The sequence below is a fragment of the Sinocyclocheilus anshuiensis genome, unplaced genomic scaffold (genome assembly GCF_001515605.1).
Source record: "Sinocyclocheilus anshuiensis isolate Anshui unplaced genomic scaffold, SAMN03320099.WGS_v1.1 scaffold961, whole genome shotgun sequence".
Lineage (NCBI taxonomy): Eukaryota > Metazoa > Chordata > Actinopteri > Cypriniformes > Cyprinidae > Sinocyclocheilus > Sinocyclocheilus anshuiensis.
In genome coordinates, this window is record NW_015557049.1 from 911,004 (window position 1) to 923,332 (window position 12,329).

The window sequence follows — 12,329 nt, forward strand, 5'->3', positions numbered from 1 at the left end:
TAGGCCGGAAAAGTGACCCATCTGACAACTTGTCAGCCATCTCACACACACACACACACACACACACATTCAATATACACACCACCATCCTCATCTGAAATTAAAGACCCCTCTCACACACATATACACACAGATATTTCATTATCAACTAGAGCTTATTGTAACCCAGGTCACAGGGTTGACTATCGATCGAAGAGCTCAGGCCTCAAGGGGAATAATCAAACCCAGAGAGATAGATTGGAAACGTTGATCTCTCTGCTCAAAGTGTCAAGCACATTCTTTAAACAAGATCCACAGATGATTGAGCTCATTGAACTTTTCGGTTTGGTCACGTGTGCGCATAAATGTGAGGATATAAGGACTAGGCAACGTTTTTTGTAATATAAAAGGCAGGAAATACGTGAAATAATTGTGATTATAAAGTAAACTTGATATTCATGACCTGCTGTCTTGATTTCAGCCGATGTGTGGGTAATAAATGCAAGAAAATGCAACATGCAAAAAGAGACAAAGGAGAAGATACCAATCATAATTTAGTATGCAAATGTTCCAATGACATCATGAACATTCTATCAATGTAAGTCAACTTCACTTCTTAATAAAGTATACAAAATACACTTACAAAAAAACAGCATTTTAGTTGCAATAGCATAATGGGACACGCTGATGACGTATCATGTCTGCACGAACAGGGTTGCGGAAGTATGCAAATGCATATGTTGACAGGCAGGTAGGACAGCCTATCGTAGCCCTCGGACTGAGGGATATGATTGGACGAACATTTCATGGTCCTACGCCTTTCACAGATTATATAAATTCATGTAAATACATTTAGACCACTTAACTTAGTGATTGTTATCGGGATGTGAAGTGACTTTCAACCAGCACGACAAAAATGTTTTTGAACCAAATCACCCACCCCGCCTTTAAGCAGTTTGCATTGAATTGCAGAAGTTTAATAATTAAAATGTGCAGCTTTGTACGCACTGAAATATTGCTTGTGGATCTCAATTCTGTTGTGAAAATCTCTGCATTGTGTAAGTACTATGAACTTCAGCAGACGACATTAAGCCGTTCATCTGAAAGGAAACTGTGACATGATAAGATCTTATTAAAGATCAGACTTAGATGGCAAAATAAAAGAATGTGAGCTGATCTTCATGTCTTCATCACATATCACGTCTTTGCAGGTGGATTTCACAGGTCACGCTGTTGTAAGCAGACTTGTGCGGGAACAGGTAATGGCTTTTTAAGTACTCTACGCAGACAGTGAGTGAGTGTGTGTGAGAGAGAGAGACAGAGATTATCACAGGAACGAGTGCATAATTGGAAATCTGAAGAGAGTGTTATTGTTCCAGTGATAAACATGTACACTGTATGTAGCAGTGCGTATGTGTTAAGGCCCATTCACACCGAGGATGATAACTATAACAATTAACGATAAAGATTTAGTCGTTTTTAAAATTATTCTAAATGTAAAAGTAGAGCAGAGACCACCACAACTATAACGATAATGGCAAAGAGGAACGATATCATTGGAATTCACTTTCGATACAATTATTCTTTCAGCTCATGAACAATAAAAACGTTGACAGCCATTCAGAATCCATCTTACATTAAAAAGTTTGGCCATTTAAACTGCAGCGCATGCTTATAATAAACAGAACATTATTGTGTGTTGATGTGGAGGCTTATATAGTTATCTTTATAGTTATTGTTATTGGAGTGAACAGGCCTTTAGGGATTGTACTACTACTACTACAATGCTTTGGCCCGTTGTTAGCAAGTTGTGGACATTTTGTGTTCAGTAAATGAAAGTAACTTGCTTACATTATTTACAGCATATAAAAAAACTGTTACATGTCCAACAGTTTAAATACTTGATAAAGACCTGGCTTTGTCATTAACATTTACAAAAAATATTAATCAATATTATGCTAGATTATTATTATTGTAGCTTAAATTCATCCCTAAAAATTGTTTGTCTGAAGAACAGAGAAGCACTGCTGATTGTCGTGTGACACCTCAATAATTTGTCCTATAAATGTAACGTGAATAATTGTCCATTATGCAATTATTAGGTTTGGAAATGGTAGCCTATACATTTATATATAATACTTATTTATGAAAATATTAAAAAGTTTGGGGCCAACAACATTTTTTTTTAAAGAAATTAATATTTTTAATCAGCAAGGATACATTAAATTGATCCAACGTGTTGATATAAATATCATATAAACATAATATTAATAAATTACCCATAACAGGAATTTATAATTTAGGGACAAATTCCAATCAGTTCCAGTGGTTCCAATTAGTTTTGTTCTGAAACAGTTATAATGCCAAATGAAATAAATGTGTTAATGCTGATAAAAGTAACAGCATTACACATATTTAATAGCATGTTTTATCCTGTTAAGTTTGACAGCCCTTATAGCAGTGAGCAGACATGCAAGCCCTGACCTAGTGTGTGCATATATGATCTAGTCACATCTACTCTATAAATATGTGGAAACAATAAATATCTAGATATGTGAGTGTCTAAATACCATCTTGCTTAATCAACTTGGTGAAAATGGCAGGATGGGGCTGCAAGCTGTCCGGTGTCCCCTGAGTACGACACAGTGGTCCAGTGTGTGTGTGTGTGTCTGGTTATATTTCTTGAAGTTTATGAGATGCTCCTAAACTGGCATCTGCACACATCAACAGAATTTCTCCAGGTGGAATCTCAGCGTTGGTGAGAGTCCAGTTCCTTGCATTAAAAAAAAGTGTAAATCAATGAGAACTGGTCTTCATAAAGCCGGACAACTTTCCATGAGGTTTCCATGGTAACATTTAGCTTCAGTGTCACAGGAATAGCGGGGCTATGTTGATCTGTACCTTTTGGGAGCTCTGAATCCAAAGCAGCTCACATCTGCTTCTGAAAGAGCAGGGCGATTTAATGAGGCTTTAACTTTGGCCCTTTAAAGCCACCGTAGCTGCAGGGGCTGTTAGCCATATCTGTGAGTGCTGTGGTTCATGAACCCTGCTGGGCTAAAGCTCAGGACAGTGTTCTCCTAGGGCACTTTATAACGGATTCTACAGGCATAAGAGCATGCTGAAGACCTTCACAAGTCCCTCTGTCTCTCTCTCTCACACACACTCGCTTCAGTAGTCACAGTTGTACCAACTTGCCCTGGAGTTGTGCTGGAGTTCAAAAACACACACACACACACACTTAAAACTTCCACATCAATCCTTCTGATTTATAAAACTAAGAGCTCCAGCTCTAAAATCTGATCTCATTTAATCACACACATTCAATTCTATATTATTGTAGCAACCATAAATCCATTCAGCATAGCAACACCTTGCAACCACCTAGGAACATTCTTAAAACCACTCAGAATAGCTTGGCAACTGCATAGCAACAACCTGGCAACCACCCATAATCACTCTAGTAACTAGAAATGTTTTTAAAACTACTCAAAATAACTTGGCAACAGCATAGGAACACCCTGGCAACCACACATAATCACCCTAGTAACTAGAGATGTTTTTAAAACTACTCAGAATAACTTGGCAACTGCATAGCAACACACTGGCAACCACCCACAATACCATGGCAACCACCTAGCAACGTTCTTAAAACCACTTAGAATAACCTGGCAAGTGCATAAGACCCTGGCAACCACCCACAAACACCCTGGTAAGTAGAAATGTTTTTAAAACTACTCAGAATAACTTGGCAACTGCATAGAAACACCTTGGCAACCACTCACAACACCTTGGCAACCACCTATTAACATTCTTAAAACTACTCAAAATAACTTGGCAACTGCACTGCAACATCCTGGCAACCACCCCCAAACAGCCTAATAACTACAAATGTTTTTTAAATCTATTTAGAATATCTTGGCAACAGCATAGGAACACCCTGGCAACCACCCATAATCACCCTAGTAACTAGAAATGTTTTTAAAACTACTCAGAATAACTTGGCAACTGCATAGCAATACCCTGGCAACCACACACAATACCATGGCAACCACCTAGTAACTTTCTTAAAACCACTTAGAATAACCTGGCAAGTGCATAAAACCCTGGCAACCACCCACAAACACCCTGGTAAGTAGAAATGTTTTTAAAACCACTCAGAATAACTTAGCAACTGCATAGCAACACCCTGATAACCACCTACAACCACCTTACAGCAACATTGTTACAACAACTCTGAAAAACTTAGCATAGCAACACCCTAGCAATTACTTAGCCATGGCAGCAACCATAAAGCTATTCAACTTAGCAACCACCTAGCAACGTTCTTAAAACCACTCTGAATAACTTAGCAGCTGCATAGTAACACCCTGGCACCCTTATGTTCTTTCAAATCTGACTTTATATGCTCGATGATTTGTAGTAACAATTTATAGTAACAATACAATCAACTTAGCAAATGCATAGCAACATCCTGGCAACCGCCTACTAGCGTTCTTAAAACCATTTAGAATAACTTGCTAACTGCATAGCAATGTTCAAGCATTCTCACAATTTTTTAAAGAAAAAATTCTGCAAAGAAAATTCTGTCAAAAATGTCTACACAATTTATCTGAGTACATAGCAACACCCTGGTAACGGTCAAGAACCACTCATAATTTTCTATAGAAAACAATGTTCAACATTTATCATATTGCTGTTGGTGCTGTTTTATAAAAGCATCAGCTACTCAAGGCAGTCATTTTACCATGGTGACTTTGTGTCATGGACGCAACTGAATAATACGATCTGAAATATAAACGTAGTGCTTGACTATTATACCTTCTCTTTATTTTCACATTCAGGTACTACTTTGACTTCAGAAGATCATATAATGACATTCCAGGTCAAGTTGCAGGATTAGAGAGCAAGTTTGAGGCCTGAGGAACAGCGCAGTAATTTGGCAGTAAATAATAACATCAACAGCACTGTCATCACACACCTCTGGGGGAAAATGAATGAGAGCGAGAAAGAGAGAGAGACTACAGGAGAGTGTGATCTCTAGTCTCTAGATCATTAACACACACCACCCTGCAATTAAAAACTCACTTATCTTAATTACTCAACTAATGGGACGAGTCCCTGCAAACACGCACTCACACACACACACACCCTCAAAGGACAGCAACAATAACATATACACACATCCACATGCGCATTTAGGAGTGAAAACCCAACATTAATGCTCAGAGTGAAGCCTAAAGCCACAAACACTCATACTACAAATACACAATCCACACGTCAGCCTGTCTGTCTCTGCTCCACACTCTCTTCAGTTCTGATGTGCCATGTCGTTACTGATTCCTGAGATGTTCATTCATTAGATGTTGATGAATTTAACAGTGAATCTGCACTAATGAGATTCTGTGTGTGTAAAGGTTGTTCCAAAAGCCTGTTTCTGTAATGAACACTAAAACAATTAACATCAAATCAGAAAGGGGAAGTTTGTCTGTCTTTGTCATTCTATCTGTCCTAGGGATGTTCATTTTAACCGTTTAACCGGTTAACCGACGGTAAGAATTTTGACCGATTAATACAATCGGTTTACTGCATGGTTAAAATATGCTACTCGTATAAAAAATGTGTTTTTTAGGGGGAAAAAAACATAAGTCGCGTATAAGTCGCATTTTATTATTTCATTCAGAAATAGGCCTAATGCCGACGCGAAATGTTTACAAACATTATAATAAACACTGTAAACATAGCAAGGCTATTTTAGTTCCCCTCATGCCACAACAAATCCTTTCAATTAACAGTATTTAGAAAAGAACAAGAATTAAAAATATAAGAAGCTATAGCAATATAAATGACAAGCCAAAATGAATTAATTTAGATTCAACAAATGTTAGTATTTTTAACGGGTCACAGACACTTATCCTTTCTAAAAGAAATCTTGTCAGTTAACGGTTAACAATCGTCAGTTAGGAAAAATAACCGAAATGAACAACCCTAATCTGTCCATCCATTCGTCATCCATCCAACCATCTGTCAGTCTATCTATCTATCTATCTATCTATCTGGGCTATAAAATATTAAACTATTTTGAAAACTTTCAATCTAAAAATGAGTTATTTGAATTTAAAGGGATAGTTCACCCAAAAATGAAAATTACCCCATGATTTACTCACCCCTCAAGGCATCCTAGGTGTATATGAGTATCCTTTGAGTACCCAGAAAAGCGCTATATAAATGTAACTAATTAATTAATTATTAATTATATGACTTTCTTCTTTCAGACAAATACAATCAGAGTTATATTAAAAAATGTCCTGGCTCTTCCCAGCTTTAAAATGGCAGTGAATGGGTGTTATTTTTCAATAGTCCAAAAGAAGTCCAATAAAGTGCATACAGCCATCATAAAAAGTGTCCCACATGGCTCCGGGAGGTGAATAAAAGCCCCTTGAAGCGAATCGATGCGTTTTTTTAAGAAAACTATCCATATTTAAAACTATAAACAGTAATCTCTAGCTTCCGCTAACTTTCGTAGGCATCGTTCCGCTAACTGCCATATTCACCTCCTGGAGCCGTGTGGGACACTTTTTTTTATGATGGATGCGCTTTATTGGACTTCTATTGGACTACTGAAAAATAACACCCATTCACTGCCATTTTAAAGCTTAGAAGAGCCAGGACATTTTTTTATATAACTCTGATTGTATTTGTCTGAAAGAAGAAAGTCATATACACTTAGGATGCCTTGAGGGTGAGTAAATCATTGGGTAATTTTCATATTTGGGTGAACTATCTCTTTAAGTTCATTTTAATACTTCCTATTCAAATTCGCTGGAATTTAAAAGGCATTTGTAATTCAGTTCTGTTTGCAGTTCTGTTTATTTCCTGTTAACAAAGGAAAGAAAGTGTGCTCATCAAATTATTTCATAAGATCTTGAACTCAACCTGAGTTTCCTGAAGAGAGCGACACATCTTCCTCTACCCATTTTCCCCTGCTTCTTTGATTGTCCCCTTTAGATTCACACACAACGGCTTTGAGAGAGCATGCAATATGAATTGTAATAGAGCAATTACCATTATGAATGATAACTAGGGACATTCCGCTGATCTAGGGTCAGGGCCTGTGCAATAGCTCTTATGATTACGGAGTATGGAATCAGGTTCAGGAAATAGCAGTGCTCCGCTAGCCAGCGGGAATGTTTAACCTACATCACGGATCCCTGTCCTATTGATTAGACCATTAGACTTGAACCACTCACAGGAAATTGACACAATTCTCTTTCCATATGAAATCTTTGCATTAATGCTCCACAATTTAATGGCAAAGCTATCCGTTTTCTTCAGAATATTCTGTCTATATATCTGTCCACTTTCCAGCTTTCCTCTATAAACTGAATAATATGTCATTTTGTGTGTGATGTGGATGGCTACACTGCTGATTTATCGATTTTCAAAAATAATGTCCTCAAGCCTCTTCACTCAACAGTTACTTTAAGAGGCTATTTTGTGATCATTGCCATTAGCTGATAACCATTCATAAGCTTGGAAGACTAACCGAAGCCTGAACAATCAAAGACACATTTTTATTTGGTAATTTTAGATTAAATACAATGCACAAAAGACATAACAGTACTATTATTTGACATCTGCCACCCGACTCTATAGATATTGGCTATATGCCAAACCCCAACCAAACCCATATCAGTTACCAATACACACATACATGCATAAGGCTATGTACATAAATAATTTAAAATTATATAAAAGTAAATATATTTGTAAGAAAAAAAAAAAAAAAAGTGAGTTTCCAGCATTTGATCATTTTCTGGTCTGTTTCTCTTTCTACTCTCCCTAAACTGTCCTATCAAATAAATGCAAAAAAAAATAAAATAAAACAAAATCCTGAAAATATAAAATTGTTTATGAGCTATTTCATGGCTGCTGTAATGAGAGCAACATGATAGAGGCCTAATCAACTTTTGTCACAGCTGCATTTACCAATTGCAGTGAAAACTATATGAGCCTGTGAAGATCTCAGGACAACAAACTGAGCTGCAAAACAAAATTAAAAAAAAGTCAATTAAAGGAGTATTTCTTTTGTAATTTTGGGGATGTTACTTTCACCCACATTTTTACATTCAGAGGTAACTATAAATCATTCATAGATTGAATTCCTTCAAAATGGCGGAATCTGCAAACAAAACACGGAACTGCATGTTTAAACATCACAATCAATGTCGAACAACACATGCTCAACCAATGGCAGGAGTTTGGGGGTGGGATTGTCTCTTAGGGTGACCAATGGCAGAAGTTCAGGAAATATGTTTTGTCCTTTAATATAACTTAATCAGAAAACATTAACAACTTTTTCAACAACATTTGCATATGTAAACATGGTTTAATTTTTTTAAAATTAGTTTAAAGCCTGTCAAATATGAACACATGATTTAGAGGTAGGGTAGGCAATTTCTGAGACAGCTAGCAACAGAAAGCTAGCTTTGAAAGCTTAAGATCCCACCCTCCCTGCAAATCACTCTCCAAAGCCACGCCTCCTCCAAAACACATGAACGCGCACAGGCAGACAAGAGACTAACCAGCGACACGATGAGAGACGTTTGTGAAGGTTTGAATGCAATGCTGTCAGATTACTTCATGTCTCATTCACCGGTGAGAAAACATTACAGTACAAAGCGCATATTATTACAATAATAACACCTTCCATTCTCTCGTGATCTGCAATAGCATAATGGGACGCCCTGATGACGTATCATGTCTGCACGAACAGGGTGCACCGAGGTATGCAAATACATACGTTGACAGGCAGGTAGGACAGTCTATCGTAGCCCTCGGACCAAGGGATATGATTGGACAAACATTTTTTGGTCCTACACCTTCCACAGACAATATAAATACATATAAATACAGTTAGACCATGGGATGTGAAGAGACTTTCAACCAGCATAACAAAAAATGTTTTGAACGTTTTTGAATTTTTTGACTTTCCGTACCCACTGTATATATATATATATATATACACAGGCTACAAAAACCCATTCAACACACACTAACACAAAACTGAGCCAATGAAGGTTCTCAATGTACATCTGAAATATATCAAAGAAACACATGGTGTAACCCTCCCTTCTCTCTCTCTCTCTCTCTCTCTCTCTCTTTCTTTCACCGGTGAGAAAACATTACAGTACAAAGCGCATATTATTACAATAATAACACCTTCCATTCTCTCGTGATCTGCAATAGCATAATGGGACGCCCTGATGACGTATCATGTCTGCACGAACAGGGTGCACCGAGGTATGCAAATACATACGTTGACAGGCAGGTAGGACAGTCTATCGTAGCCCTCGGACCAAGGGATATGATTGGACAAACATTTTTTGGTCCTACACCTTCCACAGACAATATAAATACATATAAATACACTGAGACCACTCAACGCAGTTATTGCTATCGGGATGTGAAGAGACTTTCAACCAGCATAGCAAATGTTTTTGAACCAAATAACCTACCCTGCCTTTCATCAGCCCTAGAAACCATTACCAGGCCTTCTTTTTCCATCCCACCATTAAACCAAGCACAGAGGAAGTAGCACATGAGGAAGAAGAAATCTACCTTAGAACACTTTCCAGGTGTCCCAAGTCCAGTGGACCTGGTGGTCCCGAATCTGGGGATCCCAATTCACGGAACCTCCTCAGGTCATGACCACTACGACCTCTTTCTCTTCTCTCTCTCTCTCTCTCTCTCTCTCTCTTTCTCTCGCCGTCCATTCTGTTCCTCCCTTTGCTCCGTCTGTCTCATGCTGATAGCAATGAAAGTGATCTACGGGGGAGGCCGTACACACACAAGTACACCGCTACAGTGAGTGTGTGTGTGTTTGTTGCACTGTGGGGAGGTTTGTCCTGCTGTGTTAAGCTCATGTATGGACTAAATCGACAAAGGCTTTCAGTCACACACACACAGTATCCCACATCCTAAGAGACTTACACCACAGCAGCACTAATGTGACGCATATAGGCCACTGTCCTTCAGACTGGAGCATGAAAAAACATACTACACTCAACACTCAAATTACTATATATCAAATTACGTATAATGACATTAGTCATTATATAATTGTCTGATTATGAGTATTTGCTCTAATTGGAATGTTTTGAGAACAATGATCACTGCATATTTTAAATTCCATTTACATACTGTCATCCAAATAAGTGATTTCGAAGTGAGTATTAGAAATGCCATGAAATGCACATTTTCATATATGTCTCTTTTCGCTGCACTGAGAGTGGTCGGCTTTACATTCTCTGTGCAATTCGCTTTAAACATGTATGAAAAATGCGCACTTTATATTCAGATTCATGCAAATCTAAATGGTTATGGTCATTCCAGGTTATCATTGAAGGAAATATTATGCAACAACACAGAGGAGATGACAGTATATTTCCAGATTTTGAATCAGGAGGATATAAATTTTTTTTAATTAAATTAAATTAAATTTAACAAAAATTTTGAAGTATAAAACTTATATTATTATTATTATTATCTAAAATTACATCATTCTATACTTTGAAATATTTGTTAACAGCCTAAAACACTTAACACTTAAATACAACAATATAAAAAAAGAAAACCTAAAATACGTTAAAATATAAAAAGAATATGTTATTATATATATATTATTGTTATTATTACTATTATTTAATATCATGTCATTCTACCCTGTGAATTTGTTTCTATTTGTTTACAAAGCAAAACATACATTAATAAATTGTATAATATCTCAATAAATTTCAAAGTGAATAAGTTAAATGTTCTTAAGTTTATACAATTAAATGCCAGACAGACGTGATAATCATGATGGATGTGACTGACCTGATATGATCGTATATCCAATTCCACGTGGTCGACCTAAGTCTTGATCGATCGCTGTGATCTTACGGACTTCATAACCCTACAGACACACACAGACGACAAGCATTTAATGAGAAAAATAAAAAAAACATGAAAATTATGCATACAAGTTCATAAATAATTTGTCTTTAGTTTGAACAGTATATCTATTGCTTTATAGTTTGTTTTTAAAATGCTTTGCATGAAAAGTGTGCTTGTGCTATTTTAAAATAAATGCCACTTGTTTTTTATTTTGTCTAATGCGATGACAAACAGACATTTTAAGTGTTCAAATGCTTTTGTGTGCAACTGTTCAGGAAAGGACCTGGTGAGTGATGTTACAGGGACATCAGCTTCAAAAACAAATGCATCAAATGAGACATGAAATACAACAAATGGAGAAATATTCTGAATTTGAGGACTCTTTGATCCTGAATGAGAAACAGTACAGATACTTAAAGATAAAAGTGAGAGAGCTTCTGGTCATTGATCCAGCTAATAGTGTCTGAGAGCTGTTTATGCTTCATTTCTGCCAACACTCCACCGCTATTACAGCACACAATCAATTACAGCACGTTTAGAGCAGGAATACAGCACACAATCAATTACAGCACGTTTAGAGAAGGAATGTGAGGAGGAGCGAGGGAGAAATGGATGACAAAAGTGTGGCTGAAGTATTTCGCAAGCCATTCTCTTGCCGTACGCACAAGTGGAATGTTCAATCATGCACACGTCTTTCTTCTTCTCTTTCCTGTCCTCTCATCCTTAAACATTCTACCCGGACACCTTCTTGTCTACTTCTCCATCCTCCCTCCATCCGAGTCTCTTCTCTTGCACCATTTCAGATCAAGCGCTTGACAGCCAAATTGTGTTTGCCCCTAAAAAGCCTTTAAATGCTACCCTGACAAAAGAAAACGGCAAACAGCGGTGCAAAACCTCCCCACTTTTCCCGCAAAACATCATTTTTCTCTGCGTTTTAGCTGTTGTCAAACTTTGGTCCATTTGGCAGGTGGATTCAGCTTACTACAGTATGAGCATGAACCGCAGAGCTGTGTTTGTGCCAGAGGGTCAGGTTTGATGGGTTCGGATGGACAGCGAGTCCCTGCTGGTAGATGACGAAACTACACCCCTTCATGGGACATCCAAAAGTTACGGAGCCAAGGAAGTCACCTGTAGGAGAAAAAAATTAAAAATCCGTGGCGACGGTTTTGCAATCCGTCCCCTCAGTTTATAAACCGTACTCACGAATTCTTAAACTGTTCCCTCGGTTTAACAAATCGGAAAGATGTGCATCAAAATCTTGTTTAATTTGTGATAATCTTAGCCCTTATTATTACTGTATAATGAACCTGGCATTGTGACTGACTTTAGAGTCATTTGTTCCTCTTTTGTAAGTCATTTTGGATAAAAGCTTCTTCTAAATGCATATGTAACCTAAATGTATAATAATAATAATA

The 12,329-nt window shown here is 37.3% G+C and overlaps 1 protein-coding gene across 1 annotated transcript in view; it reads right to left on the reverse strand.

Annotated features, from left to right (window-relative positions):
* Positions 1-12,329, reverse strand: part of LOC107676383 (cadherin-23-like) — a 267,703-nt gene that overhangs the window by 152,808 nt on the left and 102,566 nt on the right. The window contains exon 9 of the mRNA XM_016470905.1: positions 10,855-10,933. Within this exon, the coding sequence (XP_016326391.1) occupies positions 10,855-10,933 (79 nt within the window). The remainder of the gene's footprint in view (positions 1-10,854; positions 10,934-12,329) is intronic.